The following is a 26,382-nucleotide window of genomic DNA, read 5'->3' as shown; positions in this document are numbered from 1 at the left end:
AACATGTAAAAAATGAGCAAGGTTCCCAAAAAAGTTGTAGTAGATTTCTTTTTTGATATTGCCTCACCATACAGTTACATTGGATTTAAAGCCATTCAACGATGCAAGGGTAAATGGAAAAATATGGACCTACAACTGAAACCAGTGTTTCTACGTGACATTATGGCTGCCTTTGGCAAGCAAGACGCTCCAGTGTTGTCTGTTCACACCCAATACTTAACCAAAGACCTTCCACGGTTGGCAGAGTATTACAACATACCATTTACCTTTAATGCACAAATACAAGAGCTCTTTTACCAAAACAAAATTTTACCAACTCAGAGGGTGCTGGGTATAGTAAAGAAAGATTATCCAGACCATTTGGAATCATTGTCTTGTGATATGTTTCGAAGGGTCTGGGCAGATAATGAAGACATTCCGAGCGACAAAATTTTAAAGACTGCTTGTCAGACAGCAGGACTAACTGAAGCTGCTGCTGACACGGTTTTGTCTGCAAGCAGTTCAGATGTTGGAAAACAACAATTAAATGACCTAACACAGCAAGCATTAGGCTTTGGTGCATTTGGTGTTCCAACATATGTTGCCCATCTTGATGATGGTCCAAAAATGTTGTTTGGCTCAGATCGTTTATTTTTGCTAGCATATTTTCTAGGACATGAATGGCCAGGATTTAAAAAATAACTCAATTTAATAACATGAATCAAATAGTGTCCTATGTTTAAAAGCTGTCACCTACTAGCTGGGAGTAATTCTCAACCTTTCATGCACTAAGGCCCAAGTAACTATTTTTTTAAAGTAACCTTCGGGTCTCTTCCTGTCTGGCCAGGCATAGACTAGAAAATTCAAGCCTGTAGTGGGGGCCATGGCTAGACCTATTTCAGAGTATGCTCTCTTCCAACTTAGCTACACCACTGATCCTGGTGAAAGTTGCATCACAAGCTCCAATGAGGTGTGGCATGTTATAGAATGCATTATTTGTGTGCATTACTTATCTTTTTTGAAACAAACATTGCCTATTGAACAATAACAGAACAGTTTAACATAAATATTGCATAATGCACTATAACATGAGTTGTTTTTGTTCTTGGCAATATTCGTATGTACCATGGCCATCAAAGATCAAAAATCTTTGTCTGTGTAGATCTACATCATAGTAACCTCATTTTGGCTGGAAAATCTGTGTAAAGGACATCTAGTAACATTGCATACTGTTTATACAGAACACAGTGCTTGTATTTAAGATTCGCCTGTATGGAAAAATGTTTGTTTTAACTCTTAACTTATCTTTTTATACTTTAATTAACTATTTACTAATTAACTAACAGGTAATTAACTAACTACTGTGCTGAAAATGAGTCAGGTTGGCAAAAAGGTAGCAGTGGAGCTATTTTATGATGTTCTCTCCCCATACACCTACATTTGCTTTGAAATATTAACGCACTACAATACAAAATGGGATAACATGGATCTTAAACTGAAACCTGTATCTTTACGTGGAATTATGGGATTGACAGGCAACAGGCCTCCGGGTCTAGTTGAAGCTAAATCTAAATACATGACCAAAGACTTGATTCATGTTGCCAAATATTATGGTATTCCATTTCGGTTTCCCATGGATGTTCCAAATGTGATGTTTACAAAAGGATCATTGGAGGCACAACGTTTGCTTACAGTTGTACAGAATAAACACCCTGGCCATCTTGAATCTTTATCAAGAGCATTGTTTCACAGAATTTGGGTAAGAGATGAAGATATAACTACTGATGACAGCTTAACAGCTGCCTGTCAAGCAGTCGGATTGCAGGATTTGGAAACAAAGGAAATGCTCAAGTTGATAAAAACGAATGAAGTTAAAGATGAGTTGAAGGCCCATACACAAGCTGCATGTAATGCTGGTGCATTTGGTGCTCCAACTTATGTTGTGCATTTAAAAGATGGGCCTATAACTTTGTTTGGTGTTGATAGGTTTTTCCTTTTATGCCACTACCTAAATCAAGAGTGGCCAGGAAATGAGACAGTTACCAATAATTCCAAGATGTAGATATTTTGAACCCCGGACTTTTAATTCCTCCTTTGTTTCAATTTTTACTGATACTTTTATGCCAAAACCAAACTTCGACAGTTTTTAATGTGGTTATATTGTTTACAAGAGCATTTGCAATAGATAGCATGTCCTTTGTACCTCTGTCTAAAAACTACCAACCCTGTGAAAAAAATAGTCGTAAAATAAGTTTTTCACTTTAGGCAAAATTTATATTTTGGCAACAAACAGTCCCAAAAACTTCTTCATGTCTGGCTACTATCAGTTTAGAGGGCCGAAAAATGTGTCATACCAACAAAGATCCTTAATACAAATGTTTCAAAACTTTTGAAATAGAAGCAACTTTACTTCACATACGAGGACAACAAAACATTTACTAAATAATTTTATAGCTATTTGCAATCTATTGTGTGTATGTTTTTGTATTGCCTATTTGTAATCTGTTACAAAAATTTATCAATTTAGCTAGTGTTAAAGCATTTTAATATAAGGTGCGATTGTTTCTTAAAAACAATGAACTCAGCTGTGAAAAAAATAGCAGTTGATATGTTTTATGATGTTGCATCTCCATATTCTTGGATTGGTTTTGAAGCATTATCAAGCCACCATAAAAAATGGAAGAAAATGGATCTGAATTTGCAACCACTGCTTCTTGGGGCAGTACTGAAAGCAAATCAGGCAAAACCACCATCACCTAACCAGGCCAAATTTTCCAAAGTTGAACTAAGGTTAATTGCTGAGTATAATCACATACCATTGGTGAGACCAGCCAATGTACAGCATGTGTTGTTTGAAAAGGGAACCCTGCAGCCACAAAGACTGCTCACAGCCATTAAACAGCACCACCCTGCTGTGTTAGAATCAGTGTCTAGAGAACTTTATCTTCGCATATGGTCCAGAGATATAGATGCCACAAAACGTGAGAGCCTTAAAGCTGCTTGTATGGATGGTGGATTGTCAAGTGTTGATGCAGAAAATGTAATACGATTATCTAAATCAGATGAAATCAAACAAAAGTTAAAAGATACCACAAACTTTGCTGTAAAGCAAGGAGTTTTTGGTACACCAACTTTTATTGCACATTTAGATCCTGATCCAGTTTTGCTCTTTGGTTATGACAAACTTTTCTTGCTGGCTTATTTAATAAATGAAAAGTGGCATGGACCAATACATAAAATTTGAACTGAGAATTTCTAATGTATCCCATTTTTTCTATTTATCTCATTTTTTATTTGTGCCACTATTTATTAAAAGTTAAGGACAATGATAATTTCCTACTTTAAATCATGCTAAAAAGGTTTTTGGGACTGGTTGGTTTGATCTTTTTTGATACCTTATGTTGTAACAGAAGTTAATCTTTTAAATCGAGTACCAGAGTGTATGATATTCATAAGATATAGGTATTTAAAATCATTTAAACAGACAGACAAGTTTAGTATACCATTAACAATTTACAATCTGTGCTTGAAATTTGCGATCAAATGTTTAATTCATGTACAGACAATCACTGTTTTGGTAGAAAATTAGAAGTGTCTTTTTTTGAATTTTAAAACATCTTAGCCTGAAAACAGTACTATGAGTAATATAAAAATGATGATAAACTTTTTTTATAATGCACATTGTTACTAACGGTGTTGGTCAATATCATACCACATATCAATGAGCAAACAACAGAGATAAATTGTAAACTCATCATAATGCCCTGTGGTCAGTTTGGTCCATGTGTTTGTTTGTTTTTGCATTGTACTTTTAATATATTTGTTGCTTTTTGTTTTTTAAATAGATTTTCATTAGTTTTTACGTAACTTGAACTGATTATCTGTCATGTCTGTTAGCTCCGAGATCACTGACAGTGTCAAAAAATATTATGGTAGGTAAACTTGGCTTAGTTGATTGTTTAGCATTTACAGTATTTTCTCTGTGATTAACTTCTTCACTGCTTTTCTCACAGAACCTTTTTAACTCCACTGTCTACATTTTTTGTTTTTAATTTGTATATAGTGTAAATAAGGGATTTATCTTATAATATCCAAATTTTCTATGATAAACAGTTTAGATAAATGTCTAACTTTATTTCTAGATTTAAGAGAACAGATTGTTGAACACCTTCTTATGTTTTAGTATGCAAAATGTCAAATAAATAAAAGCATTTTTCTTTTTGACCTGTAACATACCATTATAGCCACCATAATCCCATAGGCAAGTTTTTTATAGACAGATAACAAACAAAATGCCTGTTCACTAATATATTTATTCTGTTACAATAGCACACAAATTTGTATTTACCCTTATGTCAACAGGTAGTGTTCCACTGTTGTATGTAGGTTTGAAAAAGTTGAAGGAGCATGATGTTAAAATGTTGCTAATCCTAGGCTCAATTTCTTTACTCGAATAACTATGATACAAACACTGGTTAAATTTAATATATTTAAAATTATTATATTTAAAGGTGAAAAACTACAAACATCTGATGACCTGCAAACTACAGCATGCACAACACCAGCTCAGCGCATGCCCAAGCACATTCTTGAATCCATTAAGCTGGTGCATGATGAAGTGGTTTCAAAGTATTATGGCTGTGGTTTGGTGGTACCTGAGTGTTTGGAAGGAATGAAAGTACTTGATCTTGGGAGCGGAAGTGGTCGTGATTGTTATGCAATCGCAAAGTTGGTTGGAAGCAATGGATTTGTGACAGGAATAGACATGACAGATGAACAGGTAATTGATTATTATGCAAAAATATCAATAAAATCTTTTATCTTGTTTTTTTAAAGTGGACATTTTTATTTTCAGCTTAAGGTGGCAAACAAGTATATTGATTACCACCAGAAACTTTTCAAATACCCTGAGCCAAATACTACATTTGTAAAGGGGTATATTGAAAACTTAAAAGATGCAGGAATAGGAGATGAATCCATTGATATCATTGTGTAAGTCATTAAACATAAAAAGTGCAGTTTATTGTGCTTCTAAAAAGTATATTAAACCTGGTGAAAAGTCTCGCCTGAAGTTTTAATGTTACAATTTTTGTTATTCCTAGATCAAATTGTGTGATCAACTTATGCAAGGATAAAAAGAGGGTTTTGGAGGAAGCCTACAGGGTTTTGAAATATGGTGGTGAACTATATTTTAGTGATGTTTATGCAGACCAAGAACTATCTGATGAAATACGACAGCATGAAGTTCTTTGGGGTAAGTAAAAAAAGTAATCATCAGGGAAAACACAGTTGTTTTCAAAGTTACAGCTGACCTACTTGAATACCAATAATATTATCAGATCTGTGTTATTATGGGTCCCCTTCCCTGAAGGGGACACATATTGTTTTTGTCCGTATTTTTTTTCTGTCTAACGCTGGTTTGTTAAACGCATTTGGTCAAGAAAGAGTGCTTTAAATTTATTCAAATTTGGACAGATGTTAGTTATTAATCTAAGTTTGATCCTCCTTAATTTTGACATCGAATTACCCAGCGGTTCACCCACAGGCCCCCAAAATGCAAAATTTTTAAAACATGGTTTGTTATATGCGTTTGGTCAAGAAAGAGTGCTTCAAATTTGTTTAAATTTTGCCAGATGTTAGTTATTAACCAAAATTTGATCCTCCTGAAGTTTGACCCTGAATGACCCAGGGGTTCACCCACAGGCCCCCGAAACGTAAAATTTTTAACGCTGGTTTGGTAAAGAAAGAGTGCTTCAGATTTATTCAAATTGGACATATGTTAGTTATTAATCCAAACTTGATCCTCCAGAAGTTTGACCCTGAATTACCCAGCGGTTCACCCACAGGCCCCCGAAACGTAAATGTGTCTAACGCTCGTTTGGTCAAGAAAGACACTGTAGGCAGAAGTCCCAAGAGAGTAACTCACTGGTTTACGATAGCAGGAGGGCGCAGCTTGACGTCGGACAGACGTTTTACGAGACGTCGTTTTGGTGATCAGAAATCAGCTGTTTTGCACAGCAATGCTATTTCGTTTTATTAAGTTATCACTCACATTTTCAGTTTTGGCAAAGGTTTCACACCTATGACGTGATTTAAACCTAATAAGCGTGCTTCGGTTTCGTATATGTCAAGCAAAACTTGTTAATCAAAATAAAGTTGAAAAAATAAACTTGACATTTTTGCAAGATAAATGCTTTTTTTTAAATGCTCGTTGTCAGGTCGGCCGCCGCATGACCACGGGTTACTTAAGGTCAACTAGTAGGTATTACTAACACAGTTCAGAACTTTCTTTCGTCATAACGTAGCGTTTTTTTGGCAATAAATTTAGGAATCAACACTCAAGGCATGTATAAATTAGGTTAAACGGTGTTGTTGAACAGTAAGGACGGCGTGCTATTGAAAACGGTGTCAATAGGTCAAACAGTCGTTTGGCGTGTGCACTCTGAGTTACTACGGGTCAATGGTTTTGCGAAACAAAGTTAAATGAAAAACAATTTGTTATGTATACACTTGTAGCAAATTGCTTTTTAATTTAAAGTGTCTGTAACACAACTGTTACAGCTTTCTAGAAAAATATGTGTTTGAAACCTGACCTTGGACGACAATATCTGGGTCAAAGCAAGAGATTAATATCTGGGTCAAAGCAAAAGATTAAATTAAAGTATTTGTTTCGTTTTTTTTAATGTTTTTGTAATTATATGACAATAATAGTGCAAAAAGAATACGAGCAAAAATTTTTTATTGTTGGGTTAATGCTTTCTACAAATTTGTCCTTAAAAATCTAAAAGTCACCGCAACATTTGTTTACCGTAAATCCGCACAAACACGCGTGTGGGGACCCATTCCTTTTAGTGTGCAAAAATAATCAAATCATATCAAATGGTGTGTATAGTAAATTGGTAAATATCGTATAGAATATATAAAATGGAAGTATATCAGAAAGCCACCATTCTAGTTTTAGGTTATATCATATCTGTACTGTATTTAATATGCAGGAGAATGTGTTAGTGGAGCCTTACATTGGCAAACACTTTACAACTTGGCAAAAGAAATTGGCTTTGAGGTTCCCAGAGTGGTGACTTGCAGCAGCCTTGAAATTACCAAACCTGATCTCAAAGAAGTTGTTGGTAAGTTAAATGCTCTTAACTACAATATCCCGGCTTATAACCAACGATGCTATAATAATGGGGTCCCTATAAATCTCTACCTGCAAAACAATCTTGTCTTAAAAATATTCATAATGGTTGGTACAAAACCTTTAAAACAAGAATATTAGTATAAAAAATGGAACCCAATTCTAAAATTTTTAAAACAGGTGTACTGACTAAAGTACATAATCTGGGAGTTTCATGCTTTGTTGGTTGGTGCAGTGTAAGGTATTTCTTAAAGATTTTTCTAACTTTTTATTGGATTCACTCCTTTAACCCCGAAATAATCGGTTTAAGTTTTAGGCCAGAAAGACAATCCCCAATGTGCTGAAATTTTAAACAATTGTTCGCAGTAGGTTACTTTTTTGTACTTAAAATTTTGCCTTAATTGGCCAAATGGTTACCAGCCTATAATATATGTACACTGTCAGTCAAATAGATACAGACGTTTATGAGACTGTGATTTTGGCAATTGGAAATCAGCTGTATTTGTGCAGCATTGCCATGTCGTTATATTAAGTTACCATGCATATTTTCAGTGTTGGCGAAGGTTTCACACCTGAGACATGATAAACTCGATAAATGTGCTTTCATTTCATATATGTCAAACAAAACTTTGTTGATCAACTTAAAGATGAAAAAAAATGTTTCGAAAGCCATGACAAATGGTCTTTAAATTTTCTTGTCAGCTTTGCCGTGGCATGACATGGCATGGCATGACCGGGTCACCAAAGGTCAACTTGTAGGTATTACAAACATGATTTTTCGTCATAACATCGCCTCTTTATTTTTGACAAATCAATTCAAGAATCAATACTTAAGTCATGTATAAATTTCACAAAACTACGGTATATTGTTAAACACTAAGGACTGAGTGGTATTGAAAGTGGTGTCATAAGGTCATTACACGGTCGTTCGGTGTCTGCACCGTGAGAGGTTACTACAGGTAATTATGGGTCCCCTTCCCTGAAGGGGACACATATTGATTTTACTGAAAATGTTTTTTTTTTTTTTTTTTTTTTTTCTTCTACCCAAAGTTTGTCCGACTCGTTTTTCCATCAAATCCTTGATGGATTTGGATGAAATTTACACAGATGGTAGATGTAGTTATGTAGATGCGCATCCCACTTTGTTTTTGTTGATAACCCCAGTATTTACCCCGCTAGCCCCCTAAAATGGGTATTTTTTCCCCGAAGTTTGTCTGACTCGTTTTTCCATCAAATGTTTGATGAATTTGGCTGAAATTTACACAGATGGTAGATATAGTTATGTAGATGTGCATCCCACTTTGTTTTTGTTGATAACCCCAGTATTTACCCCGCTAGCCCCCTAAAATGGTATTTTCCCCCGAAGTTTGTCCGACTCGTTTTTCTATCAAATGCTTGATGGATGTGGCTAAAACTTATACAGATGGTAGATATAGTTATGTAGATGTGCATCCCACTTTGTTTGTCCAGATAACCCTAGTATTTACCCCGCTAGCCCCCTAAAAGGGGTGAGTTTGTAAACAATGTCAGAATTGGCTAAAATTTGGATAGCTTGTAAAGTATGCCAATTATCGTTATTGCGCCATTGCAGTTCAGGGGTTGTTAACAGCCCTTTGACGTCAGAAACATTAACGGTTGTTGCTCAAAACACCTCTAGTGGTTGAAATTTTAAACGTTGGCAGATTGGACTGTAATTTTGCAGTACTATTGATTGAGTCATTGTGGTTTCCTACTTTTAAGTTTGTGTGTGTTGAACCTCAATTAGTTATCCTACTAGCCCCCTAAAATGAGTTTTTTAATTTAAATAGTTTTTACTCCATATAGCATATTTACATGTGCACAGTACCAATCACTGTGTTTGTCTTCACAATACCAAACTTACTCATTGTTATCTATTGATATGCATTATCTACAACTTTGCATGTGTGGGGACCCATGAGTTTTTGCTCGCAGAAACAACCAAGGTTATAAAAGACGATGGCTAATATGGGACCCAATTCAAAATAAGCATATGAAATATATTTATGTTTTAAAATAGATCATAGTGTATGTGCAAGGGCAATATGTGCTAAGCCACCCTTCTAGTTGGTACTTGTTATGTAAAACAAAGTTAAGTGAAAAACAATTTGTTATGTATACCTTTGTAGCAACTGTCTTTTTAATTTATAGTGTCTGTGGTACAATTGTTAAGGCTTTCTAGGAAAATTTGTGTTTAAAAACTGACGTTGGACAACAATATCAAGGTCAAAGCAAAAGATTAAAAATATTTTTTTCCATTCAATTTTTCTGCTCTAGTGATTATATGACAATAATGATGCAAAAAGAGTACAGTCAAAACTGTTTTAAAGTTGGTTTAAGGCTTACTAATAATTTTTCTTTAAGAAATTACAAATCACTGCAACATTTGTTTACTGTAAATCATAGTATATTAGAAAGCCACCTTTTTAGTGTTTATTATAGCTTGATACACAAACCTTTCATATCGAGTGCATTAAAGAAGATTATGACAACATTTTTGGTTTAATCTTAATCTTTTTACTCAGGTGATGCCAGGTTTGCATCTGTTGTATATCGCCTTTTTAAAACTCACAAGGATTCAAATCGTGAAATAACTCAAGTTGTTTACAATGGTTCCATAACTGGATGTGAAAATGAGTTCAAGGTAAAAATTAGTGATGATTAACATTGGTTTATTAAGGGACACATTTTGTTTTCACTTTGTTTGCCTTTTTTCTTCCATGCAGCATGTTTTTTGGTGCCTTCCCTGAAGGGAGGTACAGTAGTTTTGTCTATATTTGTTTTCTTTCTTGTTTTTTGACACTGGTTTGTTCCAACCAATTGGTCAAGAAAGAGTTTTACCCACTAGCCCCAAAAATAGCGTTTTACCCATTAGCCTCCAAAATATATTTATTTTTAAAACGACTATATTTTAAAGTATGTAATCCAGGAGTTCATGTGTACACTGGTCGGACAGACACTACCAGAGAAGTATCAAGGTCGAACAAATGGGTTACTACCCAGTCTTTTTGGCGATTAGAAATCAACTGCTTTGGCGCCGCAATCCTATCATGTGCATCTTTAACTTGGATGCTTAGGGCAGGGGTGTCCAACACAAGGCACGCATGCCAGAAGTGGCATGCAGGACATTCAAAGATGGCACACAAGCTTTTGTACATTTAGATGGTACACATTAGGATTTGTCATGTAATTAAATTCATTTCTATTGATTCTTCTTGACCTTTATTTTAACTTCAGTAAAGATTATCTGTAGTAAAGTTACACAACCCACTAATTTAATTGCTTTTTTTGACAAAACTTAACCCCCATCAGAAACTATTTGTATCTTGTGTTGCAAAAACATAATAAAAGGTTTTTGGAGTATCATAAACAAGTGTACTCGCATTTGACGATACATTTTTTTTTCTAATTATTTAATAGGGTTCTACATAATGGCAAAATACTCGGATTGTGCCCGTGCCATTAAGAAGTTTAAGACATGATTTTGAAAAAGTACCAAACGTTGGCTGGCGAGTATATTTTGAAACCTAAATTGGCACGGCAGCATGTTTAAGTTGGACACCCCTTGCTTGGGGTTTTGTATCTTATCAAGGTTTTATACCTTATAGTTTTGTTGAGTTATAAACTCGCAATCATTAGGTGTCGATAAATCCGGCCAAATGTTCTTGATGAACATAAAGTTAAAGATTGCTTATTGGCTAAAACACACAAAAACACAATACTTATTTTTTGTTAAAGGTCTTTAAAGAGATTCCAAAGGGTGTCTACAATTTGATTATTATGATAAGAATTTATTATGTTACATTTTAGCCTAATTGGTTGAGTGATTACACTTACTTCCCCAAATTTGTGTTTAAAAGTAAACTATTCAATACATATGCTTGTTTTACTGTGTGTAGATGTAAACAAATGTAGCTACAGATCAATTGTTAGACATAAACATGGCATTTTTAAACAGTTGGATCGACACACAACCTTTCCTGAGGGGAAACCTGTAATTGTCAGTGGAAGGACACTTGCCATCCTGCAAAATTCTCGTTTTAAAGAAGATTTTTTGTACAAAAGTGCACCCTGTTGTGCCACAGTTGCAGAGGTTAGAAACATGTCATTTCTATGTTGTAATATCTGGCTATTATACAGGAGGTGCTTCAAATCTAGAATATATCATCCAATTTTTGCAAACATTATTCAAGTAACAGAGAATTGATGTCATGGTTTTAAAACTGTGTTTAGTGCGCACTAGGTGAAACTTAAGGTAAAACAGCAAACATTACATACATTTTTTGTAGATCAAAGAGGAAGATCCTTTCGTGATTTTAGCTAGCGCTGACTCAAAGAAGTTAAACAACGGAGCTCAATGCTGTGGATCAAAATGCTGTTAAAGTGTGTCTATATATGCATCAGCTTGCTCACTCATAACCACACAATGTTTGCATCTTTACACACCCTATACACATTTTAAAGTATACACATTTTACACACTACATTATGTACACAAACAGTACCAGAGGGTGCTGGCATGTAAACTGCCATTGGAAAGAAACAAATGAAGTTTTACTGTAATTTATTTAAGCCAGTTTGTTAGTGTCAACTAAATAACCAATGTTGTTGCAATATATTAGTGTCTGTTAATTTGCTATTTAAAATCCCTGCAACAAATATCTTGCTATTTTATAACATACCCATGTGCCATTTTCTTGCGGTTCAAGTTCTATACACAGTATACACATTTCTATCTAAGGATACACTATATTTTAAGGCTATGAACTAACTATCAAAGCATTGCAAAAGTTGTTAAAAAACTGTTGCGACCTTCCTTAGTTTTTACAGGCATCACCTTTCCATTCTACAAGCATGTTCATCATGTAAGGGATTTTAATAATCAGTGTGTAACATAATGTTTAAAAAAACATTTTTAATACACTTTATGGCATACAAAACAATTATATATTTTAATTTTTACATACTAACTGCAGTTAACTTACCCGTTTTGAATTAATATTGATTTGTAAAATTACCCATCATACTATAAACTTTTTAACTCTAGGAGGTCAAGATGTACTATTTAACAGTTTTAGACCAGTTATACAAGACTAACATAACATGCTTTTCAGATTTTGTGTTACGTACTTAGTTTAATATGAAAACAACACTGCAATGGTTTTACATGTGATTTTATTTATTTACAATTAAGTTCCAGTGTGAGACATGCCACATGTTCTACTGTGTTTTTTGTATGTAACTTGTACTATTAAATCTTTCATTAGTTCATTTACAACCATTTTGCCTAAATTACTTGGTTTGTCATTGGTAGAAGAATTGATTTACATATCATTTCTTCCTTTTACATTTTGTCAAGACAACTACTGAGGACAATCTATCTGAGCAACTTCTTTTTGTAACTATGTGATGTAAATAAATAAAATTTTGTCATCTGGTTATATTTTGTACAAATGTAATTATTTGAAGTTAAGTTTCATTTGTAACAATGAATCTGCCTTTCAAGTGTTAAAGTGTTATTTACAATGGTTTTGCTTTTGCATATCAATATAATATTACCACTACAATAAAAAAGGCTGCAAACTGCATGAAGTTTATATGTGTTTCTGGCATTTGGAAAACAAAATAAACTTCAAAATGTTTTTTGGTCATTTTTTGAATCATAACTTTGTTTCCTAAATTCAATAATTTTACAGTTGTCCAGGATATGTAACATGGTCATTAGTAGTTGACTGGTTGTTGAACAGAATCTACAATATATTTAAATAACGGAAGGAATGCCCAAATTTTAAGTTGAAAAGTTGAGATCTCACGATAAGTAAATCAGTCCAAAATGCATTTTTTTCACGAGTGGTTTTTTTTCTGTCCAACCCCACCCTCTTCTAAACATAACTTTGTCCCAAAATCTGGGTACGGATGCCTACAGTTTGTTTGTTTCAACTTTCACACCAATCCTCGGTGGGTGAACGGAACAGAATGTTTTTTTAATACTAAACAAGAACTTGCAACCAAGTGGTAATTTTACTTTCAAACTCACCTAATATTTTGGGATTGTTTTCAAGTGTACCATTTTTTTTATCCCTAAAAGTTTTCAAATCAGAGTTGGATCAACTACAAATAGTAATTGAGCTGAATTAATTAGTATTTTTATAGTGTTATTGGAATTAAACTTCTTGGTCTTGTGAAGCTTTTACCTAATTATTTAAGTCCTAAATAACTTTTATTGCCAAGCTTTATTATTGTAGATTGTATGCAGCAAAATTTATGTTAAAAGTATTTTTTTTAATTCGTCTTGGCTATATATTTTTAATATTGACTTGATAATTGTGTTTTGTGAAAAACATGTGTTGACAAAAAATGAATTTGACTTCGATTGAAATCTTTTTTATTAAGTTTACATCAAAATCACTTCTGCTTAATCAAGAAAAGGGGCGTACTAGCCCATTTCATTTATTAACTTTCAATATTTACACAAGTGACATCACAAACATGTTTGATTTCAAAAATAGCAGCTTAAATAAATGAATCTTCAGCAAAATTAATAAGGTTGAATTTGTGGAATAGGTATACAGTATTAGAACAATATTAGACACAAAACAAAGAAGTACATTGGCATGCTTAAGCAAGAAATGCAGCAGCAGAAACTCTAAGGCCCCCAAACAGGGTTCCCGCCCAATTTTTGTTTATAAATTCCATGTCTTTTCCAAAACTTTTTAAGAAGAAAAAAACGAATTTCCGTAACCTTATTCGAAAAAAATCGAACAATTCCCATAGTAAAACTAGAAAAAAGACTTGTATATCTTGCCAATTTACTTGCGACAAATATACAAACGTTATGTCATTTGAAAATCCTATCTCTATCTGCCATTTTCAGGCGCCAAATTCCAAAGTTGGCTTTTTTCAAAACTTTTCCAGGCCTTAAAAATACAATGTCAAACTCCATAACCTTTCTAGGTTTTCCATACCCACGGGAACCCTGCCCAAAGTAGAATATTGTTTAATTTTTTATAGTGCACTTTTATTTGATATTTTAGTTTACTGACAATAAGAAATTAATTCCTAACTTGCAGCAAATTAATTTCGAGTTATTAAATATTTGCGTAAAAAAGTAAAATTCTACTGATCATGAAATATCATCATTGCAATTTTTACTCAACATTTATAGAAAAAGTAACTAATGTCGAAAAGATTATGAAATATCATCAGAGCAATTTGGTAACATTTATTGAAAAAAACTGAAAATAATGGTTCCCACATATAGACATGCATTACACAAATGGTAAAACATTTACATCTAATGATAGCACCAAAATTATATTTTTTGCTTGCAGAAATGACAAGGCTGCGAAAACATTGGCAAATTTTACCATTTCAGTCCACTTTAATTGCTGATAGCAGTTGGCATTTTTTTATGTCAAACTACACTTTTGCTGACAGTTAAGTTTCGCAAAAAGAAACATTCTTATTTTTATCAAGGGTTATTTATTAATGGGCCAAATTAATTTATTATGTAGAACTGAAAATATTAATATGGTGGATGACATTTTCATTTCAAGCTCACTACAACATAGGGACAGCTGCAATCATTGGATGTTAAACCTGTAATAATACGACCTATTTTAGTCCCCTAACATTTGTGCAACATTTTAAGATCCACTGGTTTAGTGATAGAACATATAGAATCAAACTTGTTGTTAAAACAAGTATTTTCTCAGGAACACTATGCACGGACTTGAAAAGTAGTTTAATCATAAACATTACTGCCAAGGTAGTGGTGTATATGGAATACATCTACTGATGATGACAACAGAGATTGTCGAAACGTCTACACGATGTATTCCATATACACCACTACCTTGGCAGTAATGTTTATGATTAAAGTATTTTCTCTTTATGTGGTTAACTTTTTCACTGTTTTTCACACAGAACCTTTTTAAATAAACTGTCCACATTTTTTATTTGTAGTGTAATTAAAGGATTTATCTCATATTATACAAATTTTCCATGATAAGCAGTTTAGATAAATGTCTAATATTTTTTTTCTAGATTAAACAGAACAAATGGCTGAACATTTTTAACTATTTGTTCATTCACCAGCGATCTTTTTTTCAGTTTTTAGTCACCTGTTTATTTTTAAATCTGCAAAATGTTGAATAACTAAAAGCATTTCTCTACTTGGCTCGTAACACACCAAAATCCCGATAGGCAAGTTTTTATAGCACTTGTATAACAAGCAACATTTGTTAACACTTGTTCACTAATATTTTTATATTGTATTACACAAATTTGTATTTACCCCCAAGTCAAGATGTGGTGTACCACTGTTCTATACAGGTTTAAATAAATTGAAGGAGTATGATGTTGAAAAGTTGTGATTCAATTTTTTTACTATAATAACTCTGATACAATACTGGTTAACTTTAATATATTTAAAGTTATTACATTTAAAGGTGAAAAACTACAAACATCAGATGACCTGCAAACTACAGCATGCACAACACCAGCTCAGCGCATGCCCAAGCACATTCTTGAATCCATTAAGCAGGTGCATGATGAAGTGGTTTCAAAGTATTATGGCTGTGGTTTGATGGTACCTGAGTGTTTGGAAGGAATGAAAGTACTTGATCTTGGGAGCGGAAGTGGTCGTGATTGTTATGCAATCGCAAAGTTGGTTGGAAGCAATGGATTTGTGACAGGAATAGACATGACAGATGAACAGGTAATTGATTTTTATGCAAAAATATTAATAAAATCTTTAATCTTGTTTTTTAAAAAGAACATTTTTATTTTCAGCTTAAGGTGGCAAACAAGTATGTTGATTACCACCAGAAACTTTTCAAATACCCCGAGCCTAATACTACATTTGTAAAGTGGTATATTGAAAACTTGAAAGATGCAGGAATAGAAGATGAATCCATTGATATCATTGTGTAAGTTGTTTGACACAGAAAAATTGCAGTTTATTGTGCTTCTATAAAGTATATCAGACCTGGTCAAATATCTAGCCTGGAGTTTTAATTAATGATTTTTGTCATATCCAGATCTAATTGTGTGATCAACCTATGCACAAAAAGAGGGTTTTGGAAGAAGCCTACAGGGTTTTGAAATATGGCGGTGAACTATATTTTAGTGATGTTTATGCAGACCAAGAACTATCTCATGAAATACGACAGCATGAAGTTCTTTGGGGTAAGTAAAAAAATAAATCTTAATAAAAAAAATTAAAAAAAAAAAAAAAAAAAAAATAAGACCTACTTGAATACCAATAATATTATCAGTTCTGTATTATGTTAGGTTATATCATATCTGTACTGTATTTAATATGCAGGAGAATGTGTTAGTGGAGCCTTACATTGGCAAACACTTTGCAACTTGGCAAAAGAAATTGGATTTGAGGTTCCCAGAGTGGTGACTTGCAGCAACCTTGAAATTACCAAACCTGATCTCAAAGAAGTCGTTGGTAAGTTAAATGATCTTTACTGCAGACCAATATTGCAGGCTTAATAACCAAAGCTTTATTATAATGGGGTCGCATGAATTTCTACCTGCAAAACATTAAGCTTTAAGTTGAGTTAGTTTCTAGTGGTGAAAGAGCACACAGGGACAAAATTGCACTAAAACCAACTAGGAATTAGTTGCACATTGTTTAAACGTTATTGAGTGCAAAGCAGTGGAGGGCACAATTGGTGGATCATGGCTAAACACGCTGACCCTGTATGATAAATCATGTCTTAAACCTATTAATTTTGGCACGTAAAAAGCAACATAAGATTAATTTTTTTGCAGATCAAAGAGGAAGATCCTTTCGTGATTTTAGCTAGCACTGACTCAAAGCAGTTAAACAACGATGCTCGTGGATCAAAATCCTCTTAAGTGTGTCTATATATGCATCAGCTTGCCCAGTCCTAACCACACACAAAAATAACCTCACAAATGATTATATCATTACACACCTGGCATTTAAATGTACACATATCAGACACAACATTATTCAAAATCTATACACAAACAGTACCAGATGGTGCTGGCATGTAAACTGCACTTGGAAAGAAACAAAAAGTTTTTTTTGTAATTTGTTTAAGCTAGTTTGTTATTGTCAACTTAAGAAGCAATGATATTAGAATATATTAATGTCCCAAGCTGTTAATTAAAGTACCTGCAACAAATTACTTGCCACTTTAAAACAAACACAGATGTCATTTTTTTGCAAGTCCTATAAACAGGAAACACACTTCTATTTCAAAGTTAGACTATGTTTTAAGGCTATTTACTATCTATTACAGCGCTACAAATTTTTTCGTACCTTACTTATTTTTTACAGGCATTAACCTTTACAAGCATTCTGATTATGTAAAGCAGTGGTTCTTAACCTTTTTTCTGTTGTTACCCACAAAATGTTTTGAGGGATATCAATTACCCCTTTTTAGAAAAACATCACCTAATATTTTTGGGGTCCAAATTAGTTACTACTACAAAAGAAACAAATGCTACCTCACGCCTATAATGCCTATCACTAACTGGACTATACCGTCAATTGTATACGAAACAGATGTTTACGAGAGACTCTAGTTCTAGTTTTATGACATCACAAATAGCATGGTTACGAGTGAAACATATTGAGACTTTTAGAGTAGAAGCGCATGACAACGTTTGCCATCGAAGTTACTTCTTTTTTATTTTGAAAATGTGGCAGGACGCCGAGAAATCTATTAAGATTGACTTTTTATTGAATTATTTTGAATAAATTTTACCCTCATTACAAAATGTTTGCTGGTTGCAATAATGATAACCAAGAATCTAATGATAACTATAACAGAAAATCTATGTTACCCCTTTTAAAAAGCCAAATTACCCCTTTGGGGGTAATTACCCACAGGTTAAGAACCACTGATGTAAAGTATTTCTTTAAACTAATAAGTCAAAACATAGTAACAAAACATGCTTTTAAGATGTTATGTTTGCGTACTTGGTTTAATATAAAAACAACTATGCAATTGTTTTGTGTTATTTATTACAATTAAGTTTCAGTGTGAGACATGCCACACGTTCTACTGTGCTTGCTGTACATGACTTGTACTATTAAATCTTTTATCAGTTCATTTACAACCAGTTTGTCCAAATCACTTGGTTTGTCATAGGTACAAGAATCCATTGACATGTCATTTTTTTCCTTTTCATTTTTGTCAAGATTAAATCTTTTTGAGCAACTTTTTCTTGTGACTATGTGATGTAAATGAGTTTTAAAATTAAAATTTGTCATCTGGTGCTTTTTGTACAAATGTAATTTTTAGAAGTTTAATTTGCAACAATGCACACCAAAAGTTAATTCGCTTGTCAATGTTAAGTGTAAAAGTACTAATTACCAATATTTTCGCTTTTGCATATCAGTATAATATTACCACTGAAATAAAAAAGGTTGCAAACTACTGCATAAAGATTACATGTGTTTCATGGCACTTGGCGAATAAAATAAGCTTTGGCCCAATATCTACGCACATTAGTCTAGCTTAGAACTTGTATGTTTCCGCTTTTAAACTAATCTGCGGGTGGGTGAATGCCTAAATTCATGAAGCTCACAATCGAGTCCGTCGTCAAGCTGTCTGTTTTATCGTCAGTCGTTTGAATATTTTGTACTTGATTGGCCTTCTGATTTCGACTTTGTACTTGGTGAGATCAATTTAATTCATCCCATCACATTTTACCAGTCGGTTCCATGCTGAGGAAAACAGAAATTGAGCGATTGAATTCAACAAACACGAACCGTAAATCAAAAATTCCATTTTCTTAAAAAACCGAACCGGAGTTGAATCCCATATTTTGTTTTGCGTTAAACCCAAACCGGAGTTGAACCCCATATTTTGTCTTGCGTTGAAACCGAACTAGTAAATAGTATGCAGCCTGGGCTATATATCGCCACCACAGAAAGTGTGTGTTACTAATGCTCAGGGTAGATTAGAAATAAACCAAAAGAGGGGTTAAACAGGTTTCAAAACCACAAACCGGTTTGGACCGGGTAATTTGCCCGAACCCGAAAACATTTTTTAAACCTGAACTAAATCAATAAAAATTCAACCCGAACCTGAACCAATATCACATGCGGTTCGACTTCCTGCCTAAAACAATGTGGCTTATGTGAAGATATAACGTAAAAGGGTTGTGGCAGGTTACGATAGTCTTTGTGAAATTTGTGTTTTAATTAGCATTAAGGAAATAAACCTATCAAACCACGAAACCTTAAGTGACGATATTAACCCCTTTTCATGGCCGTATATGTCTTCATTCTTGACTCTTGAGCGAAAAAACTAAACTAAACGAGTGTTAGTCATGCGTCCAAATAAATTTTATTCAAAGCCTGGTCAAAGTTTGCTGTGAACAAAAAGTCTGTGTTTGATTTCCTAAACGAGCTGTTTCGTAATTCACAAACTTCGGGCAAGTTTCAATAGTATTTGTGGCACATGCACCGCCTGCGGACATGTATCTTAAAATGTGTGTATTAGCGGCCATACGTATATTCACTATCCTTTGCTAGACATTCGGCTTTGGACAGGCAAGCTGTAAAGAAAAGTAGAGTTAACTCGGAGTTTTTTAGGCTCAAACAATGCAAACAGGAAACATAAGGCATAACAATTTAATGGTGACGTCATAAACAGTTAAGAGTGATCGGTAAATCGTTCAGTTCAAAGTAGCCTATTGAAAAGTTTTCAATTTTTTATTCCTGTGATTAATAGACGCGCCACATACATTGGTATTCAACGCAAGTCTGAACAAAAGCGGAATTGCTGTTGTAAACACTTCCGTGTCTTAAAGATCTGATTACCCCGACTTTGTAGCGAGGTGTTTATTCGAGGTACATCGTAATAGAATGACACAACTTGCGAATACGCCGCATAAGACGAGAGTCAGAGAAAGAAGGCAATCTGTCCGGTTCGCTGTAGTATGAACGCACACGATAACGGTAGTGAGAGAGGCCGCTACGTCGGGGTCACCAAATGTGGCGAGGTGTTTATTCGAGGTACATCGTAATAGAATGACACAACTTGCGAATACGCCGCATAAGACGAGAGTCAGATAAAGAAGGCAATCTGTCCGGTTCGCTGTAGTATGAACGCACACGATAACGGAAGTGAGAGAGGCCGCTACAACTTCGTACTTAAAGCACACAGTCACAATCTATTACTTTGGCTCGAATATTATTGATAGTCTTGTCGCCATAATCAGGTTGAACGGATAGATTTGTTCTCGTACGAAGACTTAAGGTTTGTTATTTCATTCAAATTCGCTGAACTTGGTACCTAACCTACACGTTAATGGTGTTGTAATCTCACTTAAGGGTAACCTAGGTCCCAGAGACCTAGAGCAGTGCTCTTCAACCGGGTGTATCGTACACCCCAGGGTGTACCATGATTTTTAAAGGGTGTACCAGTTGCAATAATACAATATAGTATATATTGTAACTTACAAGCTTAGTACACCTGAGATACAGTATTGGACACTCCAGTCATAGGTGTATATTTGGTATTTCTCTTTTTTACAAATTATAGTTTTCACTTAGTTGTTTCATACAAAAAATATTTATGATAATGGATTTACACTGTGCGTATTCAATTCTTCTTGGAACCACAGATTCAGTGTATTACAAGGTGTTTTTTGACTTTTTTGACTGGGGTTTACAATATTTAAGTAAACGTTAAAAGGGTGTACAATTTAGAAAAAGGTTGACAAGCACTGTCCTAGAGCAGGGCTTCTCAAACCGAGCGAAATAAACTCAACTGTGGGTCGCGACCGCATTTGGGGTCGCGGAATAAAATTTTCGGGTCGCGAAACATTTTGCGGTATCATGTCAGTCATAATAAAAGGCATATATTTATTGTTTACACATCATTCCCGTGTAGAGGCTATACAAGGGGTGCACAACCTTGCGGCCGTACGGAGACGAGTTTGTGCGGCCGTACAGAGACATGTTTATTAGAATATATGTACTGGCGGCCGTGACGTAAATAAGAACTCTTTTGCCAAATATTTTGATTTTCAAACTGCTCTGAACACATTTTGTGGTGCTCAAAAGAATATTACCATCCTAGTAGCCATATGCGCCAGACTTTTTATGCCTATTGTGTGCAAACAATGCGAAAAAGCAGATACCACAAGCGTCACAATGTAGATTATGACGTCATAAAAGCTAAGACTGGCAATTTGTGTATCAAGTTAGACATTAATTTAGGCTTTTTAGGAGCCATTAGATAGTATATATGTATATATAATATAGGTATTTCTAGGATATCGTTATTTACACTTTACACAATACATGTTGCCCCAGTAGAGGCAGCATATCTTTTTGGAACAGCTTTTTTATTGATACAAGTTTCGGTTCACAAGTTACTAGGCTACTTATTTTTTGCATCGGGTGACAGGTTGGCCGATTTACTGGTTAGAAATGTGTCGGACATGTTGAGCGAGGAAGTTTCAATGATGCACATTTGTTATAAATCGTAGGTCGTCGGTGGTTTACAATCGTATTTATATGATGGTCAAAACATGTTTACAAAACATAGAGTGCAAATTCATTAAAGATGGGCCCAATATACTCTCTGCTATTATTGAAACATAACTTATTTGTTTTAATATTAATTACCACTACTCCACCCAACGCGCATATCTTTCTTCAAGTGACAAAATGAAGCAGGCTGTGTTGTAAACTTATGAAAAAAGAAATTTCACAGATCACAGATAGAGTTTTTATGTCGCTTAACTCTGTTAGAATACGTGTTTCCAACAAACGGCCTATTTTTCTGTTTTAAGCATTTTAACCAAACACAGAACATTTAAAAAGAAATGTTGACCGACATATTCCTAGGCCGGTCTCACGTTACCTCGGTACCGTGGCACAGTGGCGTAGGCAGCCAAAAATTTTGGGAGGGGCCAAATAATTTGTTGTTCGATACCACTTATTGCTAACGCTCGGCGTAAGGCGTGCTTTTACCAAACACGTGTCTTGCCAAACTGTGGTTTGACGGGACAGTACTGATTTATTCCATGTCTGCATAAATATAAAAAAACATGGATTTCGGTTTTTCAATAAACAACTTTAAAAATTTGGGAGGGGCCATGGCCCCTTTGGCCCCTCCCTGGCTACGCCACTGCCGTGGCACAGAGTTGTAAGTCGGGCCAGGTTTGGGCCGGGTTCGGGCTTCTGTATCAGTATTTTATTTTTATTTTTTTTATTTTTATTTTTTGAAATTTAAGTAGCCATGTTGATTGACTTGACCTAATGTCAAACAGCCCTAAAACGCCTTGTGCAAGACCAACTGTCTATTCCGAATGTTTATTAAGCATTTGTATTCATGCCAAATTCGATTGTTTTTTTGCTCTTCTTTGTTTCACTCTTGCAGCTACGGTGTCATTATTTTTACCACTGTTGAAGCCAAAGTTCCCTGTCCAAGCTAACAAGGAGTGGCTATGCTGATAACTTATTACATTAGTGACCATAATCAGCTATAGCCTATTGCGAAAATAGATGGATTAAGTCAGGGGTCGGCAACCTTTTTTGTACTGCGGACCGTTTTTGAAACTGAAATTTTATCGCGGACCGGCCTTAAAAAACTACAAATATTCAGCAAAGAAAACGCATAAATTAATTTGTCATCCCAGGGATGCATTTTACCTGAAAAGTTATACGGCCCGGTACCGGTCCGCGACGAGTTGCCGACCACTGGATTAAGTGAAAATTGCTTTCCAGTTTTACAGTGCTAGCCTACTCACAAGCCGCCAGTCATTGAGTTTTAAAGATTACCAAATCGATCAATTTGCAGTATTTGCAAATAATTGCTCGAGTCCACGTGATAAACAAATCTATTTTTATGTTCTCTCGTCCTTTGGTATTTGACCCAGTAACGGGCACAAATCCCTGGGTGGTCTACATCCCCAAAAATTTTGGTTTGGGGACAATCGTACGTATTTGTGCCCCTCCTGATTTTTGATTTATTGTGTTCAATCACTTGTTTACACTGTGGCGTGCACCCGAGTTCATGGGCCCTAAAATTGTTGACTTGCACATTTTGCATAACACAAGCGTTGTTTCAAACCGCTGGTAAGGTCCGGGTAAGCCACAAAAGCTTTCCCACAAATGTTTAACATCCTCCCAATTCGGCCACGTATAACTCCACACTCGCATGCATGTTTGTGCAACTCATCGTTTTTTGGGAGCCGCAAAGAATGTTACAGTTTAGCTGCAATCGTATTTCCTACCAGATCGGCAAATTTATACGTGTAAGTTTATGTAGGACGTGCAAAAAAGGAAATAACTACTGAACTAAATCGACCGTACAGTAACAATTTTTATGCGCCACGTTTCTGCTCCGGCTAAGTACCCAGGCAACTTTTTTCACGGGGTTTGAACTCAGGTCGCTCCCGGTAGAGAATCGCTTATTTGTCTGTATGTGGGTCAGGCACGCCAGACCATTCACCCAAATTCCGGTCCAGCACATATAGGTCACAAAACGCCAAATCCTTTGAAGTTGCCATACCGAATCAACAGGTCACCAAGCATTCATCGCCATATGGCAAGGCGTAGGCTAGAAAAATCAAGCCTGCGGTGTGACTAGAACCCACAACAGGAGTAGAACCCACGACAGGAGTCTTACCGGGACTCGCGCTCGACCAACTGAGCTACGCAGACTGAGTGGTAATCCGCCGAAAGTTTAATCACAAGCACCGTTGCCTGCCTCGTGCACATGTCAGTTCCGTAGTAGCGGATCGTCAGATTGACCAGTAGCCTATCAGTTAAGATGAACATAAATTCATAACCGAGATCAGACCTGAAGCGTCCTTGCAGACTGGCGATCAAAAATAAATTGCGCCAAAAGTGACAAAAAATCAACCTTTTGCAGGCTACAAGTGCCACCTTTGATGTATAAAGCCTTGTAACATCGTTGAGTTTTTTTTTAAACGATTAGAACTACTATTTTGGTTTAAAAAGCGTCGCACCATCGCTTGTAAGTTTGTCGGTAAAACTATTGAATCACTTTTTCTTTGTATATGTGACTCGATAAACAGTTTAAAAGATAATGAACTCCATATAATACCATTAACAAGAACAATGCTTGAGGCTTGATTAAACCTTTGCTCACAATTCGATAAGAGGATAAAATACTGCGCACAAAATGTCGATGGGACATGGAGGGGAGAATTACCTCATTCCCCATAGAACACAGTAAGAACCTAACCTAGTCATTTGACCTTTTGGCATAGATCATAATTACGTTAATGTGGCAATTTCACAAAAATTATTGTGCATATTGGTTTTTTTTTATGTACCAATTCCTAGCTGGATATTTTTGTGTAGATAACACTCTTACTTCAAACAAATGCAGCCCAAAAGTCACACATATATTACCACAAATGCAACAACTTTGGTTATGTTCATCGAAACTATCTATTGGTCATCAGGACTGGGCGATTTGAGGACAATGGAAACATAACTTTAACAAACTGTTTAAGCTTAATTAACAGCATGGACACTATGTTTCACACCTAAGCAAGCAGAAAGCATGTATGTTGAACAAAAAGGAATCCAGTGAAGCATATGACTCCACTTAAACCAGTGGTTCTCAACCTTTTTTCTTTCGTGGCCCACTTTCATTGCACAAAAATTCTGTGGCTCAGTAAATTTTTATGAAAGAAAGAAACAACTATAAAGTAGGTTCAGAACAAAAAAAGCTGCAGGACATATTTCAAACAGATAATAAGTTCAAAATAAGTTAATGCAAAACAATCATAAAACAGCACTTTCCCTTCTTTAATCAAGAACTTTTAGTTATGACTGAATAATTGGACAATTGATATGCTGCTATTATCTGGCTTTATTGTAATCACAAAGTAGTTTATTACATCATAAACATACGGGGTTGCAGAAACTCCAAGTAACTTTCTACCGTAAATAGAATAATTCAAATTAATTTACATTCCTTCTCAGTTCCTCCCCAAGCCATTATTCTTGTAAAATTGAGTGTAGTGACACAAATGAAAATTCTTAAAAAAAGCTTCCTATTTGATTGGTCTGTGGCCCAATCAAAATGCTTCCATGGCCCACTGGTTGAGAACCGCTGACTTAAACACTGTACAACAGCACTATATCTATAACTATTCTTTCATACAGCCCCACTGCATATAGGACAAAAGTGAAAGTAGAATTGACTTAAATCATATTGTGGCAACCAATATCATTTTAAATGTACACTTTTTGTGTATCCCTGCCGTTATATATACATATTTTTTTGCAACTGTAAGAAATCTGCCAGTATAATAATGTTGCTTTCAACCTGTGGCTTTATAAAAGTAAAAGATAATACTTGTGATGTAAATAATAACCTGAATTTTAACAACTTGTGTCAAATAATAATATTGATTTTTTGTATTGAACATATCACTTTTAACCAAAAGTCAGACCACGAACACAAGTCAAAATGGACAGAATGGGTTTTTAGAAAACAAGAACTTGCAACCAAGTAGTAGTTTTACATCTAAACTCACCGAATATTTTGGGATTGTTTTCAAGTGTACTTCCATCTTTATTATCCCTAAACATTTTCAAATCAGAGTTGGATCAACTACAAATAGTAATTGAGCAGAATTAATTAGTATTTTTATAGAATCATTGAAATTAAACTTATTGGTCTTGTAGAGCTTATACCTAATTATATAAGTCATAAGTCCTTAATATTTTTTTTGTCAAGTTTCATTATTGCAGATTTTATGCAGCAAAATTTATGTTAAAAGTATTTTTTTAATTTGTCTTGGCTATATATTTTTAATATTGACTTAATAATTGTGTTTTGTGAAAAACATGTGTTGACAAAAAAAAGCATGAATACAGAATTTGACTCCAATTGAAATATTTTTTATAAGTTTACCTGTAATAATAGGACCTATTGTTAGTCACCTATCATTTTGTGCATTTTAAGAACTATACTGGTTTAGTGATAGAATAATCAAACTTGTTTCAAAAACAGGGAATGGATGGTAATAATCTCATTGCGTTTTAAATAGTTTTATTTTTTCAGTGCAAACCTGTTGCATGCTTGAACAATTGACTTGCCACAAAAATATTTAAACAATAAATGTATATCTTGCCCCAAACATGTTAATTTACTATGAAACAAACCAACAAATTCCTGTCCATTGTAAGAAATTAGAAAAATGAAAAAAAAAAACTGTTTCGTGCATTATTGCTGGGCATGTGTCTGTTTTTTGTT

General features: G+C 34.7%; 2 protein-coding genes and 3 pseudogenes across 5 annotated transcripts; all 5 read left to right on the top strand.

Annotated features, from left to right (window-relative positions):
• The first annotated feature begins 7 nt into the window (after positions 1–7).
• On the top strand, positions 8–1,325 carry LOC145214612 (glutathione S-transferase kappa 1 pseudogene; annotated as a pseudogene). Its single transcript, XR_013857086.1, has one exon. The product of XR_013857086.1 is annotated as a glutathione S-transferase kappa 1 pseudogene (transcript).
• A 26-nt stretch (positions 1,326–1,351) lies between these two features.
• Positions 1,352–2,480, top strand: LOC145214591 (glutathione S-transferase kappa 1-like). The gene has a single exon (XM_080083155.1). The coding sequence runs from the start codon at positions 1,352–1,354 to the stop codon at positions 2,039–2,041; it is 690 nt and encodes a 229-aa protein (XP_079939281.1). The 3' UTR covers positions 2,042–2,480.
• Positions 2,481–2,548: 68 nt separating this feature from the next.
• Positions 2,549–3,825, top strand: LOC145214602 (glutathione S-transferase kappa 1 pseudogene; annotated as a pseudogene). The gene has a single exon (XR_013857079.1). The product of XR_013857079.1 is annotated as a glutathione S-transferase kappa 1 pseudogene (transcript).
• LOC145214573 (arsenite methyltransferase-like) lies at positions 3,801–12,573 on the top strand. Its single transcript, XM_080083138.1, has 8 exons — positions 3,801–3,911; positions 4,491–4,759; positions 4,835–4,971; positions 5,082–5,233; positions 6,975–7,106; positions 9,658–9,776; positions 11,091–11,225; positions 11,422–12,573. The coding sequence occupies exons 1-8, from the start codon at positions 3,866–3,868 to the stop codon at positions 11,512–11,514; spliced, it is 1,083 nt and encodes a 360-aa protein (XP_079939264.1). The 5' UTR covers positions 3,801–3,865; the 3' UTR covers positions 11,515–12,573.
• A 1,822-nt stretch (positions 12,574–14,395) lies between these two features.
• Positions 14,396–18,548, top strand: LOC145209166 (arsenite methyltransferase-like; annotated as a pseudogene). Its single transcript, XR_013855019.1, has 6 exons — positions 14,396–14,411; positions 15,583–15,851; positions 15,926–16,062; positions 16,174–16,321; positions 16,461–16,592; positions 16,919–18,548. The product of XR_013855019.1 is annotated as an arsenite methyltransferase-like (transcript).
• The last annotated feature ends 7,834 nt before the right edge of the window (positions 18,549–26,382 follow it).

The sequence above is a fragment of the Phallusia mammillata genome, chromosome 1 (genome assembly GCF_965637545.1).
Source record: "Phallusia mammillata chromosome 1, kaPhaMamm4.hap1.1, whole genome shotgun sequence".
NCBI lineage: Eukaryota > Metazoa > Chordata > Ascidiacea > Phlebobranchia > Ascidiidae > Phallusia > Phallusia mammillata.
The sequence above is the reverse complement of the archived record's forward strand: the minus strand, read 5'-3'. Positions and strand labels throughout refer to the sequence as shown.